The 25,687-nt window shown below is 43.2% G+C and overlaps 1 protein-coding gene across 8 annotated transcripts in view; it reads left to right on the forward strand.

The window, feature by feature from the left end:
* The window catches only part of PTPN21 (protein tyrosine phosphatase non-receptor type 21), a 55,655-nt gene that overhangs the window by 17,069 nt on the left and 12,899 nt on the right, over positions 1–25,687 (forward strand). Inside the window, exons 4-15 of one of the 8 annotated variants that reach the window (XM_083501202.1) lie at positions 352–449; positions 6,051–6,118; positions 8,721–8,791; positions 9,512–9,599; positions 12,952–13,040; positions 13,364–13,451; positions 13,917–13,996; positions 16,056–16,157; positions 18,289–18,349; positions 20,566–20,656; positions 21,767–23,235; positions 25,067–25,204. In XM_083501202.1, coding sequence (XP_083357328.1) covers positions 352–449; positions 6,051–6,118; positions 8,721–8,791; positions 9,512–9,599; positions 12,952–13,040; positions 13,364–13,451; positions 13,917–13,996; positions 16,056–16,157; positions 18,289–18,349; positions 20,566–20,656; positions 21,767–23,235; positions 25,067–25,204 — 2,443 coding nt within the window. Of the gene's footprint in view, positions 1–351; positions 450–6,050; positions 6,119–8,720; positions 8,792–9,511; positions 9,600–12,951; positions 13,041–13,363; positions 13,452–13,916; positions 13,997–16,055; positions 16,158–18,288; positions 18,350–20,565; positions 20,657–21,766; positions 23,236–25,063; positions 25,205–25,687 lie in introns of all 8 variants that reach the window. The other 7 variants (XM_083501201.1, XM_083501203.1, XM_083501204.1 and 4 more) reach the window with 7 other exon arrangements.

A 25,687-nucleotide genomic window follows, 5' to 3' on the forward strand; every position in this document is an offset into this window, starting at 1 on the left:
CCGCAAAAAAGTCAGGATGCTCCCAAGTTCCAGACCACCTCCAACTGTAGCTAGAAATGCCAGTCAGAATCCCCAGTCTGACCCCTGTGCCCAGACTCCATGTTACGCACCCAAACCCAAAATGCTGTCTGCAGAGGGTGATCATAGTGTCACCTGCTGCCCAGACAAGCAGGAAAGAATATAATTGCGCAAGCATAAAACAGGGTTGGGTCACCTCCAGATGTTGCTGAATCATAACTATAGTCATCCCTGACCTTCGCCATGCTAGCTAAGGATGATGGGAATCCATCAACCTCTATATTCACAGCCTTCGGAAAATTGCCCTGAATGCATGTTCTCTTTCCATAATAGATACCAGTATTATCTACAATTGAAGAAAGACATATTGGAAGGAAGCATCCCATGCACGTTTGAGCAAGCAGTGCACCTGGCTGGGTTAGCTGTTCAAGGTAACATGTTTAGCTGATTTTAGGAGCTGCTTGAACTTCGTGTTCCTGGGAGAAGTGGGTGCATGGCCCACAGTCCACCAAGGCTCTGTCCCCTAAAAGGGGTTTCAGCACTTTTCTGTGGAGCAATCTGGGTTGAGGGATCTTAGGCATACAGCAGCTGTTTCACCAGCCCATGGCCATCATTGCGTAGCTGTTAGCTTTTCAGCTGGGGAATACTCTTTGGCATGCTAGAGATAGCAACAAACTTCAGGTCCCTTCCCGCTCACAACCCTGCAAGGCTGAGAAATGGATCTCCCTTCCATTTGAAGTCAGTTGAACTTCTGGCACCTCCTGAATACTTTTATTTTAAACTGGATTCTGATTTTATCGTTTTGTTTTTGTACTGAGTTACTCGCACACCACTTACAGACAATTCAGTGGTATATAAACAAATGATGTAATGAATGAATGAATGAATGATGTTTTGCCTAAAGCTTTGTTAGTTTGATTGAGCCTGGGATTCAAGCGCCGACGCTCATCACTCTGCCTAGTCTGCTGCACTACACAGATCTGGTGTGGTACCCATAACTAGTTTCATAACCCCAATACATACTTTTTAAAAGTGTTGTTGTAAACTTACATGTAACACAATAGTAGCTTTATTTTTTATGCTGTAACTAAGATAAGTAGGTAATAACTATTCCTTATTTAGTTTCCCCTGCTGACACCATCAGAAGATTGTATTTTTATTTTATTTTTTTAATGAATCACTAATGTGTTGAGGTTCTGTGACACCCTACTTAAAGACAAGCCGTTATAAAACAAACTGCTGTGTTGCTGCCATTCCACCTATTAAGATAAGGAGGGGTTCGTCTTTCAGTACTGATTTGCTGATTCAGGGAGTTTTAAGTTCTTCTTTTTTTTAAAAAAAAAAGAAAAATGCACAGGTAGAGAAGAACCCACACAGAAACGACTACTTATTTTAGGCTGATGCAGTAGCAAAGATCAAAATACATTGAAGATAGGAATACATTGGCCTTCCAGTACTGATTTCCTTTTTCTTTTTAAAATCTTTATTTTAAAAATGGTTTGTGGGGGAAATCAACAAAATCAAATAACACAATATATAAATAATCAAGATCCATAAATAAGGTTCCATGCACTCAATTGCTCAAACAAATTGCACATGCATTGATGCACCCTTGGCTCAGTCTAAATCTGCACACGTTCTTCCTCACTTTCAATAATTGCCGTAGTCCAACACCCACCAGTGCATAGCTAGACAGGCCGCACTGTAACTCTGCTAGCTTTACATGATAAACCTAAAACCAAATTCACTCTTGGGAATCCATGAGTGGCGCATTCAAACAAATCATTTTCTTGTGCTTTTAAACTCGCGTCTCGATTCTTGTTGTGTTTGCAAGACCCAGACCTTAGTGTATATCAAGGGAACTCTTCTACCACGTGCCTCCTTGTTTGCAAATGAAATAAAAAATAAAATCATACCACTCGTCCTCTGGATACTTTTAATTTGTGGGATTTCCCCCCAGAGAAGGACTATTTACCATACCTGCCTTGAGTAACAATACCTTATATGATTACGAACTACAGTTTTCAAAGGTTTTGCTATGGATGCCTGTGCTGCTCTAAGCAAGTGCAAAATAAGCTCTTCATTTTTTAAGATCCGCAACCTCCCCTGCATACAAATTCAGTAGAGCCAAATAACTTTTTTTTCCTCTCATCGGAAAGTCACATCTCCCAAGACCGTGGCCAAAAGGCTAGTACAGTGGTACCTCGGGTTACATACACCTCGGGTTACAGATGCTTCAGGTTACAGACTCCGCTAACCCGGAAGTAGTACCTCGGGTTAAGAACTTTGCCCCAGGATGAGAACAGAAATCGTGCACCGGCAGCACGGCAGCAGCGGGAAGCCCCATTAGCTAAAGTGGTACCTCAGGTTAAGAAGGGTTTAAGGTTAAGAACGGACCTCCAGAACGAATCACATTTGTAACCAGAGGTACCACTGTAAGAAACTTTGCAGGGAAGTTTGCTTATTAACATTGTTAATAAACTGCAGGTACTTTATTAGAATTGTAGAGTTGGAAGTGACCGTGAGGATCATCTAGCCTAATGCCCAGCAATGCTGGAATCTTTTGCCCAACATGGGGCTCTAACCCACAGCCCTGGGATTTAACTATCTCATTCTCTACCGACTGTATAACTGTAGAGAGGATAGCTCCAATAACAGCTCTTTATTTTAGAAAAGACTTGGAGTCAAATGCAGTCCTGCATATCATTCTTTTTTGTGAGCCTTTAGGTCAGGGGTCCGCAAACTTTTCCAGCAGGGGGCCGGTCCACTGTCCCTCAGACCTTGTGGGGGACCAGACTATACTTTGAAAAAAATAATAATGAACGAATTCCTATGCCCCACAAATAACCCAGAAATGCATTTTAAATGAAAGCGCACATTCTACTCATGTAAAAACACCAGGCAGTCCCCACAAATAACCCAGAGGTGCATTTTAAATAAAAGGACACATTCTACTCATGTAAAAACATGCTGATTCCTGGAGCATCCACGGGCCAGATTTAGAAGGCGATTGGGCTGGATCTGGCCCCCGGGCCTTAGTTTGCCTACCCATGCTTTAGGTTGTTTTTTTTTTAAACAAAAAAACCCTGTGACTGAACTGGTATATGCATGACTACAGTACCACACAAGGTGTATGAACTGCAGTTCAGACAGCATGATTTGAACATGCACTACAAGATACTCAGGTTTCCTTTGCACCACTTTAAAACCATTAGAGCCCCAATGCCTTTTGACAGTTGCAGGATAACTGCTTGAATATAGCAAATGTGCTTTGCAGAAACTGAAGTTAAAACCAGGCTGCCCAGAACTATAAGGGTGTTTCAAAAGGTAATAGCAAAATGACTACCCAGACTGTTGAAATTGGCTGTCATTTTCTGAAATGCCTTTGAATGATGTATTCGTTCTCCCTTGGTATGTATATCCAGCACGCTGAAGGGAAGTGGGCTTTAATACCTAGGAATTATGATTATGATTTTGTTCCTTTCCTACAATCTTCATATTTTCCTCCTTGCCATTTTCAGTGGCGTTACCTACCTATAAAGCCCATTTCTACTACTTTACACAGAAAATAGCAGTAAAATTGCAGCAGACTCTGAGCAGAAGCTATGCAGTGCAAATTTGCGCTGTCTCTCCTTACTCCCACCCCCGCCATCTTATTGGATTTTTCCTTTCCCTACTTCTGTCTTAACGTTTTCCACTCTCACTTATATCACTCATCCTCGGTTCCATTGCCCATCCTAGGTTACTGCAGAATGTTAGGTCCCAGGAAGGACAAGAAGTCACATTCTTTCTGTGTTCCCATGTACTCTAACTGTCCCTATTTGCCAGGAGCCTTCCCTTTCCTTGGTTACCTGTCCCAAGTAAATTACAGTTGTTGTTATTATTATGTTCCCATTTTACCCTTTTAGGGATGCCCTTTGAAATGGGGGTGGCATGTATGCTGCTGGAGTTGCCCTGGTATGCCCCATGGAGGACCTTAAGGTCCACAAATGACAACATTTTGGAGGTCTCAGGTCGCAAGGTGGTTAGATTGGTCACAACTAGGGCCAGGGCCTTTTCAGTACTGGCCCCAACTTGGTGGAACGCTCTGTTACAAGAGACTAGTGCCCTGCGGGACTTGACATCTTTCTGCAGGGCCTGCAAGACAGAGCTGTTCCACCTGGCCTTTGGTTTGGACTCAGTCTGACCCTTATGTTTCCCTCCCCTTATGGTTTAATCTATGGGCTACTTTTAAAATGAGGCTGCATTTTAAATTGCATTTTAACCTGTATTTTAAATTGGTTTTTCCCCTCTATTATGTTTTTACTGTAATTTTACTGTTGTTAGCTGCCCTGAGCCCGGCTCTGGCCGGGGAGGGCGGGGTATAAATAAAATTTATTATTATTATTATTTTCAAGGTTTCTTCTTCTGGTTCTTCAGCAGTCAAATCTCTTGAGCAGGGTGCAGATTCTTCTGCCATCCCTAGCTTTTGGGGCAGGGAGTCCCTTGGCAAGATGCCCTTAGTGAGCCCCACCCAGATGGGCCCACTTCTTTGTAACCACTACCCCTTCCCCTCTGTTTTCCCTTCTCTTGCCCTCTTCTGCTTACAGCTGCCAAAATAAAGAGGGTGAAATAAGCAAGGGCTTCTCCTTGCTCGCTATCACTGTTGGCTTACTCATTTAGTTAGTTAATTGAATTCAAGGATGGCTTCCCAGGACAAAACACCCCAAATTGATTGGAACAAAAATTAAAATGTTGGAATAGATTGCATAAACACATTAAGAACGTAGAGTAAAAAACAACAACAAAAAAAAACCACCAACCAAAAATTGGCTCAAATGCCTAGGAAAACAAAAGCTTATTTTCCTGGTGCCAAAATGAAAGTTGGTGCCAAGCGGGCCTCTCTGGGGAGACCATTCCATAGATAAGGAGCTACTACAGAAAAGACCCATTCTCTTAAAGAGATCAGATGAGCAGGCAATGGCAGCAAGGAGCAGCAGAAGGACCAGCAGGGGGATATTGTAGATAGTTTTCACTCAGGTCCACATATGCAAATAAGGGATTGAACGTGACGTTCAGTGATTGGATAGTTACAGAAAATGGTTACTGTTGCGTTCTAGTGGAGCTCTATATAAGTAGGCTGGCTGAACCCTTCAGTTCTGTTCTGTTCTGGCCTGTGAATAAACAAGAGCTGTTTGAAGAATCGCTGTGTCGTCTGATATGTTCATCCACAACTTAACACAAGGCATCAGTAGTAGGTCCCTCTGCTGAAGGGTGGGGCTTTGCCTGACAATACACAACAGGACATTTTGCAACCTGCAGAGGCACATTTTGAGCTGCGGCAGCATAATATAGGACATTTGTGTATTTAAAAATATATCGCCAGCCCAAAGAACAAACGCACCGTCTTGGCTTTTAAAACCAGTGGAGGACGGCCCTAAATTTAACCAGCATAGCACAAGAGAGAGTTGCAGCCTTCAGCGATTCATGATTCTCACAGACAGCAGTTTTGGGTAGAGAGGTGTTTCAAGTGTGGCCTTATTTTCATCTGTGAAATGCAGGAGACAGTATCACTCTTGGTTTTAACTTAGCACTTTGGTGCAGCTGCTATATGCCAGAGAAGAAAACAACCACAAGAATGAGGTGGATGCCTGGCAGGGAAAACGAAGAGAGTGCTCTAAGCCTCTGGTCTGTTTTCCTTTGCTGCCTCCGTTTACTTGCTATGAATGGTGATCGCGTGTGCTAGAAAAGACTTGCCAAGAACGTTATTTGCCAGTGAGATCAAACTGATGACTTGAAATAGCTTGTTTATGCAACATTCTTTAATTTCTTTTCTTTAGCCTCATCTGGTTCTTTAATAATGACTGTTCAACAAATTATTACTTGTTTAATTGCTCTTGTACAATTTAGGCAGTCTTGGCTTTGCACAATTTTATTTTGAGGTGAAAAACCAAAGGGCACCAGCCACTATGCTGTATCTGTTATGAGACTTTTGTGAAATAGTGAACTTCCCTATGCACTTAATTTCTGCCTGTTTTCTCTTAATTCCTCAGCTGATTTTGGAGATTATGACCAATATGAATCGCAGGAATTTCTACAGAGATTTGCCTTGTTTCCTGTGGTAAGAATAGCTCACTTCTTCCCCCCTTCTCTCTCCAATTCCAATTTTGGAAATTACTGGGGGGAAAACAAACTGATGTAGAAATATCAGAAGTGAACACATTATGCCTGGTGGTTGCTAATCTTTTTATTTTGTCTTTTAAACCGAACAGATGTGTGTTAGTCTTTACTTTATTATAATTCACTTTAGAGGATTGCCTGAGAAGCTTGATAAATAAAAATAGTTTTTTAAAAAATCATTCTTCAAAAGTAGTACCATTCATTACTAAATCTCCCCCCCCCCTTTCAGAAGGGTCATTTAGATACCCTTCCTGTTCTAAAAACTTGTTTAATGTTAATACAGTCATACCTCGGGTTACAGACGCTTCAGGTTGCGTTTTTTCAGGTTATGGACCACTGAAACCCGGAAGTACTGGAATGGGTTACTTCCGGGTTTCGGTTGCACTTTGCGCATGTGCAGAAGCGCTAAATCGCAACATGCGCAGACGCGGGTTGCGAACGCTGCGGGTTACGAACGTGCATCCCGCACAGATCACATTCGCAACCTGAGCATCCACTGTGTCATAATAAAAAAACCTGGGAGAAATTAAAATATTGCTTCTTTCAAGGCAGTGGGCATAACTCCCTCTTGCAGTGAGGCACTGACCATGCCATTTAGTCATTCACCTTCTACCCAGTTTTATCAGCCATGTTGGTCAGGCAGGGATGAAGAAAGCATATTGTTGGTCTCACCGCTGCAAGCATCCCACATCAACGGGTTGAAGCCACTGACCCCTCAAGGTATAAATCTTGGTTGTTCCCAGGACCTCCCAACAGATCTGAACCAACTGTGGTATCAAGATCCAAGTGATTTGGCTCTCAAAATGATTCAGTGTGGTATAGTGGTTAAGAGCAGTGGACTCGTAATCTGGTGAACCGGGTTCGCTTCCCCGCTCCTCCACATGCAGCTGCTGGGTGACCTTGGGTTAGTCACACTTCTCTGAAGTCTCTCAGCCCCACTCACCTCACAGAGTGTTTGTTGTGGGGGAGGAAGGGAAAGGAGAATGTTAGCCGCTTTGAGACGCCTTCGGGTAGTGATGAAGTGGGATATCAAATCCAAACTCTTCTTCTTCACAAATCACTCACTTCAGGCTACTGACTGGTTCAGTGTCAGTGATTTAACACTGTTCTGAGCCAGCTCATTTACCACTCTGTAAACAGCCCTGCTTGGAGATTCACTGAAGATGCAATAGAGCAGCAGTTCTCAACCTGTGGGTCCCCAGATGTTGTTGGACTACAACTCCCATCATCCCTAGCTAGCAAGGCCAGAGCTCAGGGATGATAGGAGTTGTAGTCTAACAACATCTGGGGACCCACAGGTTGAGAACCACTGCAATAGAGACAGAGAGTGATGCTCTCCTCACCTGCCATGTGGTAGGTATGGCTGTGTATTTGCTCCTCTATTTGGTCAGATATGTGCCAAATTTAGTGCCTCCTATGCTCCAGCTACTGACCAACCTTCTTCATAGCCTGGAACTCCTCAGGAAACTTAAGGAGCCTACTGGACTCTTCGTGAGCAGAGAGATTCCACCCTCTCTGCCTAAAGGCAGTTGCTTAATTACCTGAACAGGAGAGCTCACTATCCAGTTACCACCCATTAAACATTTTGCATTTGCACCCATGGATGTTTTCCATGCTTTCACCAGGTCGCCATTCCCTAGCACACCATATCTCACCAAGAGGCTGGGTTAGGGCACCTACCTTTTCAGTGATGGTTCCGACCTGGTGGAATGCTCTGTCCCATGAGACTAGGGCCCTTCATGATTTAACCTCCTTCTGTCGGGCCTGTAAGACAGAGCTATTCCGCCTGGCCTTTAATTTGAATTCAGCCTGATCCTTTATTTCCCTTCTCTTCCCCCCTCCCCTTTTATGAAGATTACCCGCTCTGAGACCCCACAGCTAATTCTCCCCTGGCCTCCTCGTTGGCCCAAGTAGGACTAATTCAGCCAGCTAGTCCTGGTGATTATCTAATGCTTATTAGATGGATTTCCCCTAAATTGATTTCCGAACTTTGAATTTTATGATTATTCATGTTTTTATAGTGTATTTTATGCTGCCTTTACAATTAAATTTGTTGTTAGCCGTCCTGAGCCCAGTTTTTGAACTGGGAAGGGGGGGTATAAATAAAAAATAATTAATTATTATTGTTACTGGTTGTTCCTGGAATCAACCCATCAGTAACCAAATATTCCAAGGACTAAACACCCTCACCCAAGTGGCTCCCAATGGGGGGTAAACCCCTTTGGTGGTGAACCCACGGCCCAAGGCAGTGTTTCTTAAGGAGGTACTGATGAAGGCAGGCACAGGTGCCTGCAATCAAGAACTGCTGAGTCAAGCCTGACTCGGCCCTCTAGGCAGCCAAGCTCTGCAAGCCTACCAGAAGTTGAGATAGCAGGCAATAGATGTTAAAGTGCACTACTTGTTCTCTTCCTGGGTAGATGGCCTGGGCTTCTCCCTTTGCTGCTGCCTGGGGTATGTGAATGTTAGCCAGCCCTTCATTAAGTTTGGAGGGTTGTGAATTTACATGGGAGGAAGTTCTCATGGTTTCTGTTCTGTTGCTTAAGGGTTGGTTGCAAGATGAAAAGATCCTGGAAGAGGCAACCCAGAAAGTGGCCTTACTCCATCAGAAGTACAGGTAACAGTTCTGAAATTGTGCTGCTGTTTCAGGTCTGAATGTTGCTAGATGAGCTTGTTCACATGTGGGCTAGCACAGACGTAGCCTTGGCTCTGTGCCTAACTAACACCAATTTAAGCTAAGCATGATTTCCAGTTTTTAGAAAGTTGCTTCAAAGAGGGTTAATAGAAAACCCCGGTTTGCTTTAACCCATGTTGTTGTCAGCATGTTATTAGAAGGAGAGGGAGAAATTTGCTCAGATACTGGGCACATATTCCTTGAGTGTTGTTGCTAACCACATTTTTCAGAGATCCAGCCTTATGTCTGCACTGGCCCCAAGCCAAAAGGCTGCAGCAAACCTTTTGAGTGCCAGAAACCTGATCATTGGAGATAGATGAAACAAGGGAAACTGTAAAAGGCTTAGAATTATTTTTTATATCCTGGATATAATTCTTAAATGCACTGATATTTCATGATAGGGCAGTAAAATACTTCTGTCAATAAAGACCTAAAATAAATAATTCCACAGGTGCTTATGGAAGTTAAACAGTGGTCATTTTAACCCTCAGTGTAGTTGCATTTTGCATTTTTTTTTTCTGCACCAAGTACAGATATTGCACCAAGTGTATTTCTGTTGGGGAACATACAAGAAAAGTAGACTCTTGATATGCTAAAAGAAGCAGTCTAACCTGCCTCAAGAAACTACTTTGCAAATTGAATTTCTTTTTTTTGTTTCTGAAGGGGCCTCACTCCACCTGATGCAGAAATGTTATATATGCAAGAAGTTGAGAGGATGGAAGGATATGGTGAAGAGAGTTATCCTGCAAAGGTAAAGCTAAGTTTCTTCTGTGAATTTGTTGACTGTTTGTGCCATGACTTCACAAAGGCACGACTATAATAAAAAAAACTCTCTCTTTGCATTTTTTAAAAAAGGTATATTAAGCTGACTCAGGCCTAAGTCACTTTGGCTTGTTACTTACAGTTCTGAGATATCAGAATATTTTTGCTGAAACGTCAACAGATTGCTCAGATGTCAAACTTGGATTGCTCAGGTCTCTGTTCAGCATGCAGAATTTCTGAACTTAAAACATTCCAGATTTTCAGTTTGGAAACAAATTAGGCAAACAGGAACATTGTTTTGACTTCCGGGTTAGCACCATCGGCGAATGGCAGAGTTCCTCCGACCGGAGGAACTGGCTCCATGGAAACTGGGTCTTCCCACCGCGGCGAAGGTGGGGACCCGCTAGGAATCCCAGGCGGAGGAAGCCTGGGAACGTGGGGTTCGGCAGGGCACCAGGAGCGCCCCCCCTACTCGCAGGGAACCCCATTTTGGGGCTCCGGAGTGAAGTGGGGTGAGCGGTGCGGTGCTGCGAACTGATTGCTACTTTCACGGAGTGAAGCCGCACAGCCATTGCCGGAGAGCGCTGACTTTTTCCTGTGGACAATTGGATTTAAAACAAGTACCCATGAGTAGAAACGGAAAATTGGATCAAGAAATATCTTAATTTGGCACCGAAGCGGGAAGGTTCAAAACAGGAAGTCCGCCTTCCGCTTTTTGTATATAGACTGAAGCAAAAACCTTGTAAGCTAAAGCCTGGAAAGTCGTTAAAAAAGTCTAAATTTCCTTCATTTATAACTATTGAAACCCCCTTGGAAGCAGGAGAAAAGGGGGGGGGGACTTTGTTTAACGCCTGCAGGAGAGGGAGTGAAGAAAGATAAGTTTCCACCGTCTCTAACCTGGGAACGGGGTGTCAGAGACAGAAATTGTTGGAGAGGTTCATTGACTGTGAATGGAATACTTTGACAGACAGCTAAAGAAGAGAAATAAACTGACTCCAATGTTGCCTTTTGCATCCTAAAGAAACAAAATATCTGAAAAATGAAAGTAATTTTCCTTTGTTGGACTTGCTTTAAAAAAATGGATACAAATAGAAATTGTCTCCTCTAGAGGGAGCTTGCTAAATTGTTGCTGCAGTCTACTTGAGGACTCTACAGCTGTGAGGATAAGATCATGGGACCAGTCCTTTTTGACCTTGACTAAATATGAGCTGGGAGGAAGTTTTGGTGCTTGCTTTATGCAAGACAAGTGCCTTGTTGGAACAGATGCATGAGAAGGTGGATTTGATGAATGAGAAAATGGATTTGATGACTGTTGTGGTTAATAACTGTGGACAAACAGGGAATATTGATACAGAAACCATCCAGGGACCAACTCAGGAACCTGTACTGACTGGGCAAGTGCAGAAGATAATGGAGGAGGTTGCGGTTGCACCTCAAATAATACAAATGGAGAGATCCGAGGCCCTACAGGAGCATAAGCCGCTTTCTTTGAAGATTGAAGTTGGAGTGGGCCAGGGGGAGTCTGGAGCTGAGGAGGTTCTTAACTTTGGAGAGACCTTGAAATATGCTTTTAAATATTTTTTGGATTACATTGATGACTGTGGGGAGTGAGACTGTGGGGAATGGGCTGGTTTGATGAAGGGAGACGGAGACAATTTTGGGTTGGAATCCCCCAGAGACCTACTCCTCAATGAGAAAGGAAAGAAATTAAGAAAGAGACCAACAAAAGACAAGGAAAAGGGCAAGTATAAACAACAAGAAGAAGATCTGCAGAAGGGACATGGAAGAGACTTAAGGGCCTCGGACATAAGATCACCAGGTTGATGGACTAGATGGAATGGACAGTAAGGACTGACACGACCCAAGACCAGGAAGAAGAGACGTTGGATGAAGATTGGAAGAAAATTTATAAAGATTTTTTTTTTTTTTAGGGAATTAGCCTAAAATTAATGAATATTAGGGAAAATGTTGGAATGAAACTATATGACTTTAGTAGAAATGATATCAGGAGTTATGTACAATCGAGTATTAAGCTTTAAGCTCTAAAGTATTTTACGGTAAGATAAGGTTAAATAAATTAAGGTAATTTGAATAACAGAATATGGGGGAAAGATGGAAAGGATTTGTTGAGTTAATTAATAGGTTAAATTGTTAAGATAAATTATTTAATAAAAATTGAGAAAGATGGAAAGAATTTGCTGAAATAACTAATCAAACTAGAATACAAAAAGGGAGGTGTGAGGAGGTCAATGAAACAAGCAAATGGAAGTTAAAGATATGTAATATGGGATTTGTGTCTTTTTTTTTCTTTCCTTTTTTATCTTTTTGCTGTATTGTTACATTGGTTTTTATGTTTTGTTTTTTCTTTTCTTCTTTTTTATGTATTGTACTGTTGTTTTTAATTTTTTCTGTTTTTTTCTGTAATTTTGAAACTATTAATAAATATTTTTTTAAAAAAACCAGGAACATTGTTTGATTCTTTTATCATGTAATTTATATTGCATTTTATGTAGAAAGGCAGGGTTGTTAAAACACAATCAATTTTTTTATTGTTTTCACATAAATCCACAAAAAAGACAACTGTCCATATCCATCAACACAATAAGAAAAAAGTAATATACCAAATACCGTACCCAAATAATAAACCATATACCAAACACGAACCCATAGTATACCAAATAATAAACACAAAGCCATAAATTTAAAAATGTCTTCTTGCTTTAGACCAAACTTCCCGTCCACTCCTTACTTCAGTTACTCATCACTAACTTGCTGCCGAAACATAGCAGATTATTAACAGAATTTAAATATTTTTTAATGTATCTTGGGTCTTGCATCAGACTTAAAACTGCTACTGAAATTACTCAAACGCTGCAACAGAGTTTAAACTGCAACAGTTGTTTTTCAAATATATTTTGAAGACTACCCATTTTGAGATAAATACTTGTTTTGGGTTGTTCTTTATTCTTTCAGACATATTATCTAGTTCTGCATATTCAACCAACTTTTGAATCCATTCTAGCCTTGAAAGAACTTTATAACTCTTCCAGTTTGCTGCAATAAGAACTCTTGCTGCGAGCGTGGCATATAAAAAGATCTCTCTTACATTTTTGGGAATATCTGAGTCTGTAATTCCCAGAAAAAAGGCTTCTGGGTTTTTTTTTATTAAAGGAGATATTGAGCATTTCAATTTTTAATACATCTAATGAGCTTACTTTGCATTGTTGGTGCAAATTTAGAGCACAAACATGGGAGCAGGGTGCTGTGGGCAGGGTATGACGAATGAAGCTATTTTCGCAAGGAAAAAGGTGCAAGTGATACGCAATTTCTGTATCTTTCAGGACAGCCAAGGAAGTGACATATTCATCGGAGCTTGTCTTGATGGAATCTTTGTGAAACACAAAAATGGCCGGCCTCCCGTCATCTTTAGGTGAGCTCATTTCCTGCGATGGTGATTCTTTTAAGAGTCTTTGTCCCTTAACCTTTAGGTGCCCAGTCATGTGGTCAGTTCATACCTTGTGATTCCCTGTGTTGCAGATGCATGTGTGCATGCAAGCAAGCATCGAACCAACCAAATCATAAGACCCCCTGAAGCAGAAACTTTTCAAAGTAACTAAGAATTTTTGCAACTATGTGGGAAATGGCATGACGAATTCAGATCCCCTCTTATACACGTGCAGTTAAAGCAGAGTGCTTTGTGAGGTCTCTCTCTCTCTCTCTCTTACACTCTCTTCTTTCCTTACCCCTGTCTAGGTGGCACGACATTGCTAATATGTCCCACAACAAGTCCTTTTTTGCATTAGAATTGGCAAATAAAGAAGAGACTATCCAGTTCCAAACTGTAAGTGAGTGAGATTTTATTCATATGCATTTTAAATAAAATGTATGGCATGAGAAAGAAGGCATAAATCATCTGTTGGCTTTTAGATATCAGACCTTTGTAGACCCGAACTGTGGTCTTTTAAATGTGTTTGTGGGAGGGGGGAGGGCTTACTGGTGTTTTCCCGTTGTTGTTGTTGTTTGTTTTATGTATTTTGAGTTTTCTTTTTGTATTTTTATGTTGGAAATAGCCCAGTGATCTTCAGATGAAGGGTTGTATATAAATTTAATTAACAACAACAACAACAACAACAATGGCTGAGTGGGATTCTCTTCCTTTCCACTGTCCTTGAGTTTATGCAGCAAGAAGATAGGCCAAAGCTGGCCCTTACTTTGGTCCTGAGAATCCTCTTAGTAGGGAAGTGATTTGAAAGAGATGCATCCAGCCACTCGTTTTGTCTTACATACAATCTCTTTTGTTTAACAGGAAGACATGGAAACGGCAAAATATGTGTGGAGGATGTGTGTGGCCAGGCACAAATTTTATAGACTAAATAAATGTAGCCTGTAAGTATAATAATTCTTTAGTGAATCTCTCTCCTCATTAATTTATATTCTGTACTTTACTACTTGAACACCTTAACCAAATAGCTTTGTTTCTGAGTGCAGACTCCTGAGACTGAACATATTTTTCAGCGCTATCTGAGGCCTTATCTGAGGCCACAGAAGTCTTATTCTTGGTGCTGAATCTAAGAATAATGTATTGCAGTGGTTTTCAACCAGTGTGCCGTGGCACCCTGGGGTGCCTTGAATGATGGCCAGGGGTGCCACGGGCAACACTGGCCTCTGTCCCTCTTTCCTTCCCTCCTTCTTCTCATGCCCTCTTGCATCTCTGCCTCCCAAAGGCTTGCACAGCTGTTTATTGCAGCAGCCCTGGCTATAAGCTCTGCAAGTGAATGCTACATCTGGGAGGGCACCTCTCTTTGGGGTGGGGTGGGGGCCGAGCAGCTCAGAGACCTGGGATGGCAGCAGCTGTCTGGAGGCTTCCGAAGGAGAGGGGAAAGAAGAGGAGGCTAAGGGAACACGCTACAATGGAGGGTGTTAAAAAATGGGTGAGAGGCTGCTAGCTCTGCAGACAAGGGGTGACATAACTGGGCTCCTGAACCCCACAGGGGTGCTGCAGAAGAAATGTAGTTGGTTAAGGGAGCCGTGGACTCGAAAAGGTTGAAAAGCTCTGATGTATTGGATCCAAAGTACCTTGGGTTAAGGGTGCTTAAAGAATTCTGTTTTTGTGAATTCCAGAGCAAACTGACTTCACACCTCCTAGAATAAAGTGTGGATCAGAATGTAATTATCCTTCAAGTTTCACAGTCCTCCTACTGTATAATAAGAAAGTCCAGTGTTATAAGATGGGTTTTGTGCAGGGGTGGTTAGCCAACAGCCCTCCAGATGTTTTTGGACTCTCAACTCCCATCAGACTAGCCAACAACATTAGGAGGGCCACAGCTTCCTCACCCCCAGTGTAGTAGCAGACCAGCTCCCAATGGACAGAGGTGCATATTACAGGATTACCAAGATGACTCACAAAGGCTTGCTTCTCCTACTGGAAGTATAACAAGGTGCAAAAGGATTCCATTTATATGTCACGTGCTCCCATGAACCTGTTCCTATGAGGACGTTTGTCAGAGAGCGTCTGTGTTGTGGGAATGGTGCAGAGAGAATGGCATGGCATTTGGAAGAACTACCGTACACTTGATTGCCTGAAGAGGGATGGAGGAAGAGGCCAGAAATCCAAAATGGTGTCATTTGGGAAGAGGTTCAGTGCTATGTTGGTAGGAAGCAATGCTTGTTACAGTGCGGTGATGTTAGAGGTCACTGTCTGCCCCTCGTATCCGCCATGATTTAAACAAGCCACTTTGTTAAAGCTCTACCAGGAACAGTTTCAAGAAATTACTCTTAATTGTCATTATCATTTTACCAGAACACTTTTATAGAAATATGGGAATTTTTGTTGAAGGGTGGTCTAAAAATATAATAATGAATAGTTTATTTTATTACTGTGAACATGATCCGTTTATTATTGCTTTGCAATATTATGGTGTAATAAATGTCAAATGTCGACAGCACTAACTCAAGTCCCTTAAAAAAACCACCCATAGCCAAATAAATCTATCTCCTCCCTTCTATTGGGTTTCAAATACAATAAGATTTGAGGTGAGGAAACTGTGATGCAGGTGAACATCGTTTTGTCTGTCCTTGTTTCTTTAAGATACACAACTAGCATTTTTTCTTTTAGCTGTGTGGACTAGAAACTTACTTGCTGTTAAACAGGAACAGAGACTCTTTGACTCCTAACTCATGCCTGCTGTCCAAAAACACATGACCTCAGAAACCACATGTTTTCCATCCCTGTCGTAGACTAATCAAATCATTTTCCTATAGACTCTGCTTTATTTTTCAATTTGTGATTATAGGAGGGACTGGGTGATCATGACCATAGGAGCACCCTTGAGAAACCCACCTGACAATCTCTTGAAATGTCTCCTCCATTGATAACAAGCATCCTTTTTGTTATAAATGTGTTGTTTCATTGTCTACATTTTGTCTGCATGTACCTTGTCTTTAGAGACTCCCCAGATTCTCCGCCTGAGGAAGGCTCTCAGAAATCTTTCCTCATTCTTTCCTTTCCACGCTTTCCAATCCTTTCTCGTCCTTCTCTGCTCAAAGGGTGAGCCAGTAAACATTCTTTCTTTCCTTTTGTGTTCTTTGCATGCAAGGTATTTGTACTGCTCCCCCGTTAGCTCCCATGGCACCAACACAATGCAGTCATGCATTGCTCAACTCTCGGAGGCAGCAATTCTCTGAATATCATTGCTGGGCATCAGATGTTGTGGGGGAGCACTTGAGTTCTGCTCTTGGGCTTCCCATGGGCATGTGATTGGCTGCTGCGAGAACAGGACCCTGGACATGAGCAGACTGCGAGGGTGGGGTGAAAGAATTGCTTTGGGTTCAGGCCAAGCATATCTAAGGTTGGCATGGGCAAGGCTTTTTTTTCAGCTGGAACTCAGTTCTGGCACCTCTCAGGTGGGCACCATTGCCATTACAAGAGAACAAGGGAGGCGTTCATGTTGAGTTCCGGCACCTCTTTTTCTAGAAAAATAGCACTGGGCATGGGCTTGTGCTGTTACAAACTGAACATGCCGGATGGGACAGAAAGAGCAAGGAAACTGCATGATCCCCAAATTCAGCGTAAGTTAGTGCACCATAGGACCAATTTATGCAAGAAGTGGGGTATGCCTTTTGCAAGGTTCTGCACAGGTCACAACCTGATTCATTCCCATTGTCACAGGAGTGATTAGACCAGGAGTACTCTGCATTCTAGGGACGCCGGTAGCGCTGTGGGTTAAACCACAGAGCCTAGGACTTGCCAATCAGAAGGCCGGCGGTTCGAATCCCTGCGACGGGGTGAGCTCCTGTTGCTCGGTCCCTGCTCCTGCCAACCTAGCAGTTCAAAAGCACGTCAAAGTGCAAGTAGATAAATACGTATCACTCTGGCGGGAAGGTAAACAGCATTTCCGTGCACTGCTCTGGTTCGCTAGAAGTGGCTTAGTCATGCTGGCCACATGACCCGGAAGCTGTATGCCAGCTCCCATGGCCAATAAAGCGAGATGAGCGCCGCAACCCCAGAGTCAGTCACGACTGGACCTAATGGTCAGGGGGCCCTTTACCTTTACTCTGCATTCTGGCTGCCAAAAGTACCCATTATGTGTTCTTTTTGGCCAGTAACTCCATCTGGCAAGGAGCACAGCTGGGACTTTCTGCAACAACTGAGGCAGGAAGTGCCCTGAGACCTGATAGATCAGTTAATGCTGGTGTGTTATGAATGTGTCTTCCTTTTAGACGTGGTGGTCTTGCCTGTGGTTCTCTTCCCTGTCGCTTACAGAGGCAGATGGGCTCAGAGCAGACGGGAGAAACAAATTAGATTGGGAGGAACTGGAGGGGGTACAGAAGGAAAGAACTCAAATGGATTGAAAAGGGCAGGCAGGCATGCTTAAGCCAGCAATAGATAACTTACAGTCCTTGATATGTTGCTGTGCTACAAGCCCCATCTCTGTTGACTGCTGGCCTTGCTGTTTGCGAGAGGTGAGGCTACAAAATTCCTGGTTGTAGTCTCTGCCATATTGCAGGAGGGCAACAGGAGTGTGTCCTACAAGCCAGGCAGGGCTTATTATTGGACATGGGTGTGCCTCTTCAAACAAGGACAGCTCTCAAACAACTCCACTGTTACCAGCAGGCTTGAGCCACTCAGAGGTAAACTGAGTAGTAAATTGAGCAGCCTGGTCTATCTAATTAATAAAGACAAAGAACCAGATGTGTTTAAGATTTACTTGGGAATTCACTAACTATGAACAAATATATCCTTGCAGCAAAACCTAGCCATGCAATTATGAATACAGCTACAGTATGGGCAGGACTGCTTGAGGAATACTAGGTTGCCAAGCAAAATGCTACTGTCTCCTTCGAGCAGATTTCTGGAAATCTGAGCTGTCCTCACTTTGAACTCCTGGTGTTAATGCAATACATGTAAGATGAGCATTAATGCCACTGTTTCCTGATGGAGAAAGGATGTTAAAGTCACAACATTTTCTTTCATTTGCCTTTCTTGGTGGCCCCTCTCTCTTACAATGGAGTAGCAATCACACTTTTTGTCCCCAAGACTACAAGCCTAAACACACTTAACTGGGGGGAAAGTCCCTTTGAGCACAGTGAGACTTCCTTTTGAGTATGCATACATAGGACCGCACTGTCAATGGCATTACTTCAAAATCTGTTTTCAAGTGTGTAACTTTGCTTTGTAGACAAGCTCAGGCGGTGACCGTGAATCCGGTTCGAAGAAGGTCCTCCTCCAGGATGTCTCTGGTAAGGTCTTTAGCTCCCAGCTCTTCCTTATTCTTTGAGGTTTCCTTTAAAAGGTTATTAATTAAGGTGGAAAGGTTTCTCATTGGCTGAAGGGCTGTTGATAGGAGAAACTCGAAAAAGCTAGAAAGGACCAATTTCCTTTGTGGTGGATGGGCTGCTGACTCCTATGTGATAGAAGGCCTATGGATTTGAAATAAGCACTTAATAGAAATCTGGTATAGTCGTGAATATTTGAATAGCTCATCAAAATTTGAAGTCAATTAGAAATGAAAAAAATTGAGCACTTTACCTTCTACTCTCATACAAAACCCTCCAAGTGTTTAATGGCATTGCAAAGCCATAAGAGAAGCCCCATTACCACCACCTGCTGGCTTTAGTAGTTTCTGCACCTCAGTTAAACTCACTTGTATCTTTCAAAAACTTCCACAAAGTCTTTAACCTCAGACCCCAAAGACAATTTTTGTTCTATAGCACAGCCGTCAAAGACAAAATTGCAATGCCTAACTCATTATGTTTACGGACAGGGTCAAACAATCCCATATTCCACGACCAGCTGTTTCCTCTGCCGCATGAAACTTTACACAGATCAGTGTTAATCCTCATGAATTTAAAGAGATTACTCTGAACAGCAGGTCCTGCAAAAGCCTAAACAGACGGCTTGTTTCATTTACATTTACATTTGCAGCTTGAAATACCTGAAAATAGTCTAGTCAGGGACTGCCTCTGCCATCCACTCGTCAGTTTCCACTTAACCCAACTTTTGTGCTTCCAGGGAATGGCAATAAAGCGGCAGTGTGTTGTAGTGGTTAAGAGTGGTAAACTCGTAATCTGGTGAACTGGGTTCGTGTCCCCGCTCCTTCACATGCAGCTGCTGGGTGACCTTGGGCCAGTCACACTTCTCTGAAGTCTCTCAGCCCCACTCACCTCACAGAGTGTTTGTTGTGGGGGAGGAAGGGAAAGGAGAATGTTAGCTGCTTTGAGACTCTTTCGGGTAGTGATAAAGCGGGATATCAAATCCAAACTCTTCTTCTTCTTTAGGTCTCAGGGCTTCCTTAGAATCCAGCAGACACCCCCATTACTGCTATCATGAATTCAAGAGCCATATTTCATTCACCAAATTGCATCCCATGCCTCTATTCTATTCTGAATGACCAATGATTCTGACAACGAATCAGTTCAGATTATTCTGTGAATATTCCTGCTTTTAGGCTAATCCCTTTAATTTAAAGAAAAAATCTAAACATCTTCCCTAGCTGTTTTTTGCTGGGAGGAAGCTGTCCACACTCATGTCCTCATATCACACTGTGACACAGCAGCTAGCGTAGTAGGTTCTTCCTTGTTAAGGTACAAAGGCTAGTTTTACTATGCTGTACTGACTCTATTGGATAATCCAGGTTTTGCACAACTGGAGTGAGTAATTTCTTCATAATAGCCTTGAGTTGGCTGTTACATGCTTATTGGTTTAACATAGATACTGCTGACTGGATGATTGGCAGGTGCTCTTGGCTGCGGTCAACTTCAAGAGATGCATTTTAGCTACCTAAGGTAGTGTTTGCCTGATTCAGCAGTTTTCTTGCAGACACAGGAATTCCAATAGGTGTGGCTTTCCCCCACCCCACCCTGCAGCTGTGGACATCCTATTAGTTTCTAGTAAGTTAGGGTTGTCATCTCTCCAGAATTTCCCGGATATAGCTGGGATTTTGCCGTTGGAAACAGCATCCAGTCGGAAATTGCTTTAATGTCTGGGGAAATCCTGATGTATGGCGACCCATGTCAGAAGTGTAGATTTTGGCAAATTTCCTTTTAAAAAAGCTCAAATACTTCCTTTAAAAAAACCAAACAGATTTTGCAAAAAAACAAAACCTCAACGACTTTGGCCAAAAACTTTTTTTTTTACAGATTTTGCTTTCACTTTGTGAAATATGACAACCCTAAATAAGTTAGCCAGTTAGAATGAACATTCCCTTTTATGTACAGCTCTCTTCCGCCAGCGAGATGTGTGAGGCAGCATGTGCTTGCAAATAACACTACATGCATCCTGGAGTGCTTTAAGTTATAATAAAAATAGTTTTAATAATAATTTTCTTATTTGTACCCCACCCATCTGACTGGGCTGCCCCAGCCACTCTGGGCAACTTCCAACAGGTATTAAAAATATATATAATCATAATTTTGTGTAGATCTCCACTTAGTTCTATAATATCTTTTTTTTTTAGCAGCCCAAACCGCAGCCTTATATGATGGCTCCACCACCACCTCAGTTGCACTACAATGGACCCTATGCAGACCAGTATACATCTTCCCAAGGTAAAGGTTTAAGGTGCTTGGGAAATTTCAATATTTTACTCTGCCAATAAAGGAGTTTGAGGAAAATTACATTATTGAATTGGAAGTGGTAGAGAAGAGAGTGGGAGGTCATTATTACTATTATTAATGTTATTATTAATGTTATCAATGCATTCAGTGCCTGGATGGGAGAATGTGACCTGGTTTGCATGTAACACCAAGCCAAGGTTTATTAACAATGGATTATTGAACCGTGATTTGTTTGATTGTTTGATTGAACAATGCCCAATGGCTTAACTGTGGTTTGTTAATTGCTAGCACACCACAATCTGTAGTCTTGTTTTTTGACTTATAAACCTTGGTTTGTTTTATCTATGCTTTGACATTGCACATGGACCTGTCATGAGTATGTTGTCTTATGCCAGGTCAGCCTACTTGTTCATTTAGACCAGAGTTTCCCCAAGCTGGGTCTTTCCAGCTGTTGTTGGACTACAACTCATATCATCCCTAGCCAGCAGGACCAGTGATCAGGTTTGATGGGATTTGTAGCTGGAGATCCAAGTCTGAGAAACACTGATCTAGATTAACACTGCCTATTTTGATTGGCAGTAGGATCTCAGGCTAAGGTATGACCCATCACTTGCTAACTGCTCCTTAAAACTGAAGCTGGGTAATACTGCAAGACTGGGGACCTACTGGGCTCTTCCATTAGCTATGTTCCCTCCCCACAGTTGGAAGCAATAATGCTTCTGAATACCAGTTTCTAGAAACCACAGGACAGGAGAGTGCTCTTGCGCCCATGTCCTGCTTGTAGGCTTCTCCCATTGCACCCAGTGTGAGTAAAAGATGCTGGATTTATATCGGCCACTGCCTGATCCATCAGGCCGTTGTTATGTTTAGGCTGTTCTTTGCAGTGGATTGAAATTAGATATTCAGCCCATTTTAGCTGTTGACCATGATGTTGTCAGATTAATTTGCTGATACGGAGAGAGGCACAATTTCGTTACCGATCTAAAAGCACACAATGCACATGGAGGAGAGGGGAGGTTGACACTTCATTAACAGCTATTACATGCCTTTTTTGAAGCTTCTGCGGGTGGCTATAAAAGGGCCCTAACTTGTGTATTTCAGATAACCTCTATGGGAATAACCAGAATGGCTATTACTGCCACTCTCAGACCAGCCTGGACAGGGCGCCGCATGACTACAATGGCAGAATCCGCAACGGCAGCGTCTACAGCGCTCACAGCACAAACTCGTTGAATAACCCACAACACTACATGCAGCCGTCGCCCATGTCCTCCAACCCGAGCATCACCGGCAGCGACGTCCTCCGGCCTGATTACGTCCCATCACACCGGCACAGTGCCCTTATACCGCCTTCGTATCGGCCTACCCCGGATTACGAGACGGTGATGAAGCAGCTTAACCGGGGAATGATCCACTCGGACAAGCAGAGCCACTCAATGAGGAACCTTAACATCGGCAACTCCTACGCCTACAGTAGGCCCGACGCCATGGTTTATAGCCAGCCTGAAATCCGAGAACATGCCAATTTTACCTCCCCTCATTCTGGCCACTACCCGTTCAACCTGAATTACAGTTTCCACAGCCAGTCGCCCTACCCCTATCCTGCCGAAAGGCGCCTGGTGGTTGGAGCGGTGAGCGTCCCTGAACTGACGAACGTTCAGTTACAGGCCCAGGAGTACCCTGCGCCAAACATCATGAAGACTCAGGTGTATCGCCCCCCTCCTCCTTACCCTCACCCGAGACCCGCCAACAGCACGCCGGACCTTTCTCGGCACCTCTACATCAGCAGCAGCAATCCGGATCTCATTACCCGGCGGGTCCATCACTCGGTCCAGACGTTTCAGGAAGACAGTCTACCCGTTGCACATTCTCTCCAGGAAGTGAGCGAGCCTTTGACGTCAGCCCGGCATGCTCAGCTGCAGAAGAGGAACAGTATTGAGATAGCTGGCTTGGCCCACAACTTTGAGGCCATGAGGATTAAAGAGAGGACCATGTCAGCATCAGCCGCAGACGTGGCCCCTCCAAAGGTGATACTTGCCAGCTCGCAGCCCACTGTTTTCTTGGAGAGGATGAAACAAGAGGAAAATGAGGAGCAAGAGGAAAGCGTGAGCTATGGGCATAAGAAGTCTCTTTCAGATGCCACTATGCTGATTCACAGCAGCGAGGAAGAGGAAGAATTTGAAGACGAACACAAGGCCAATGCAACCCTCTCTCCCTTCGTCAATGGGAAACCCCAGCTTCCTTCTGTCATGGGATGCTATCCTTCTGAATCCTTACTGAACTACCCCTACAGCTCCATCACTTCACATCCGGGCCCTTTGCACATACACGAACCCAAGTTGCATATTACTGAGACCGAGAAGAGAGTAAAAGATGCGAGTCCTGCCCACATCATGGCTGACACTCAGGTACAGAGAAGAGGCGACGGACTGCTGACTCCGTCTGTGTCAGAGTCTGACTTAACAATGTCTGCAAGGTACAGGGTGCGGAAGGATTCCGTAAAGAAGAGGCCTGTGTCTGAATTGCTTTCCGGGAAGAAGAACATAGTGGAAGGGCTTCCTCCTTTAGGGGTGAGTTTCTCTAGTCTAGGATGTTCCTCTTTTGTCTTTCTAGACGCTTGTTCACACATTACATGGAACACAGGCAAGCAGTCTCTACGCATGTACAAATGTTTGCGTGGAAGCATGTACGCTTGTCGATTTGTGCAGGCCAACTGACTCTATACAATATATGCGTGCATGTAATGTGAGCTTTACATATGAATATGCCATCGAGTGTTAATATGGTTAATAGCTCCCAAACAAGCTAGGATATAAAGTCCGCTTCAAACAATAACTTTGTGCCTTGACGTGTTTGGAAGCCAATAACCTCTTTAATTTCTACTTCATATTAAAGATCTCCTGCCAACATACCTGCTCAGCTGGCATAATGCTAAGGAGTCTCACCATTTTGCTTGTGTTCTAGACTTTGAAAGGCTGGATACTCTGGGTTAGGAAATGTTACTTGCCTGCCAATAAAAAACGTTCAAATTTCTGGCAGCTAAATGTTGAAAGGTATTTGACAGGTTGTATTTAGGGCTGTGTGTATTCCACAGAAGTGCAGGAAATCTGCAGAATGTGATATTGGCTGAAAGGCAACAATGCTTTGAATACATCTTTGTCTCAGAAACAGGATCAATTCTGCAAAACAGTAAAAATTGCTGTGTCTACTGTGCAAAATGAGAGTAGGAAATCTGCTTCTTCTGTAGCAGAATGTTTTATTTTTCCCATGCATACCTTTGTATATGAAGTCAGGGGGCAGTAAAGAGAGTGTTTTTGTAAAGTGCTTTGACAGGCTATTGTTATTAATTTACAATCAAGTGGTATATAAATTTTGTGAAATAAGCAAACCAGATGTTCCTTCACACTTTCCTCTTAATTTCCATTTGTCTAGTTCAGGAATGGGAAACCTGTGCCTCTAGAGATGGTTTGTTGCACTCCAACTCCCATCAGCCACAGGGATGATTAGAGTTGTAGTTCATCAACATCTGGAGGGTCACAGGTTCCACATTCCTGCTCTGTGCTAACTGATTCCAGTTGTGCACATTTAGGCTGTCCAAACCTCATTGTAAGCCAATGTGGTACAGTGGTACCTTGGTTTACAACCATAATCCGTTCCGGTGGTCCGTTTATAAACCAAAACAGGTTGTAACCCAAGGCGCGCTTTTGCCAATGGGGCCTCCCAAACAAAAATTGTTCGTAATAAAAAAAATGGGTTTGTAATCCAAAAAAAGTTGCAAACCGGGACACACACTTCCGGGTTTGACGTGTTTGTAATCCAAAATGTATGCAAACCAAGACGTATGTAAACCAGGGTACCACTGTAGTTAGAATACTGATGTTGGGGGAGGAAGACCTAGGTCCACAGTTTGGGCCAGTCACATACTAGCCTCAGCTGTAAAAACCTCACAGGGTTGTTTTTGTGAGTATAAATGAAAGCAGCAGGCACACATCTGCTCACCCTGAGCTCCTGGGAAAGAAGGGCAAGAAGAAAATAATAAAAGTCACTGGGACCTATGCAACTTGGGTGCACGATTTTGCTGTCCTGCACTAATTTTTGGACTGTAGCCTGTGGCTGTTCATGAAAGTCCATTGTCTGCAACGATCCTTTCTCCCTAAGGTCTGTTTATCCTTCCTATGAAGTTTCGAAAACCTGAGGAATGAAGACAGACCAGGTGGAAAGAATGTTGCTTAGCTACTGCAGTCTCTGCAGGGTTCTGTTGGCCAGAGGAGGCAAGGGCTGGCGGTTCTTCCCTTCTTGGGATGAGCCCCCTCCCCTCCACACTCCGCCACCCACCCTAGCAATTTCATTTGAGCCAGGTTTCTGCTGCAGCACATTGTCAGGTTGCCTTGTTTCCAGCAGGTCATGAAAAAGAACAGAGCCGAAGCCAAGAAAATGGGACCTTTGAAGTTAGCTGCTCTAAATGGACTGACGTTATCTCGGCTGCCGCTGCCAGACGAAGGGAAGGAGGAACCTGCCAGAGCAACAAATGATGAACGGGTCGGTTTGATGTTTTCTTTGAGCTGTATGTTAAAAAGGTTTCATATTCAGTTCCCATAGTTGCAGAATCTTGGTTGCCGCTAAGCAGAAGTTTTATCCAAGTAAAGGCATCAGGATTTGGTTTTATTTCTGCACCAAGTTTGGAATAAAAGTGTCAGGTGCTTTTTATTGCCACTGGTTTTATACATCTTTCTGGTCCAGCTCTGTGGTTTTGAGATATTGTATTCTGCAGATGTGTAGAGAATGGCCATGGGGGTCCTTATAAAGCAGAAACCTTAAGTTGCGTTTTTGTTTTGGATCTTAGTATTAATGAGCTGGATGGTTGTTTTAAACAGATTTTATGGTGGCGCTGTGGGTTAAACCACAGAGCCTAGGACTTGCCGATCAGAAGATCGGCGGTTCGAATCCCCGCGATGGGGTGAGCTCCTGTTGCTCGGTCCCTGCTCCTGCCAACCTAGCAGTTCAAAAGCACAGCAAAGTGCA

The sequence above is a fragment of the Podarcis liolepis genome (assembly GCF_965112155.1).
Source record: "Podarcis liolepis genome assembly, chromosome: 1".
Lineage (NCBI taxonomy): Eukaryota > Metazoa > Chordata > Lepidosauria > Squamata > Lacertidae > Podarcis > Podarcis liolepis.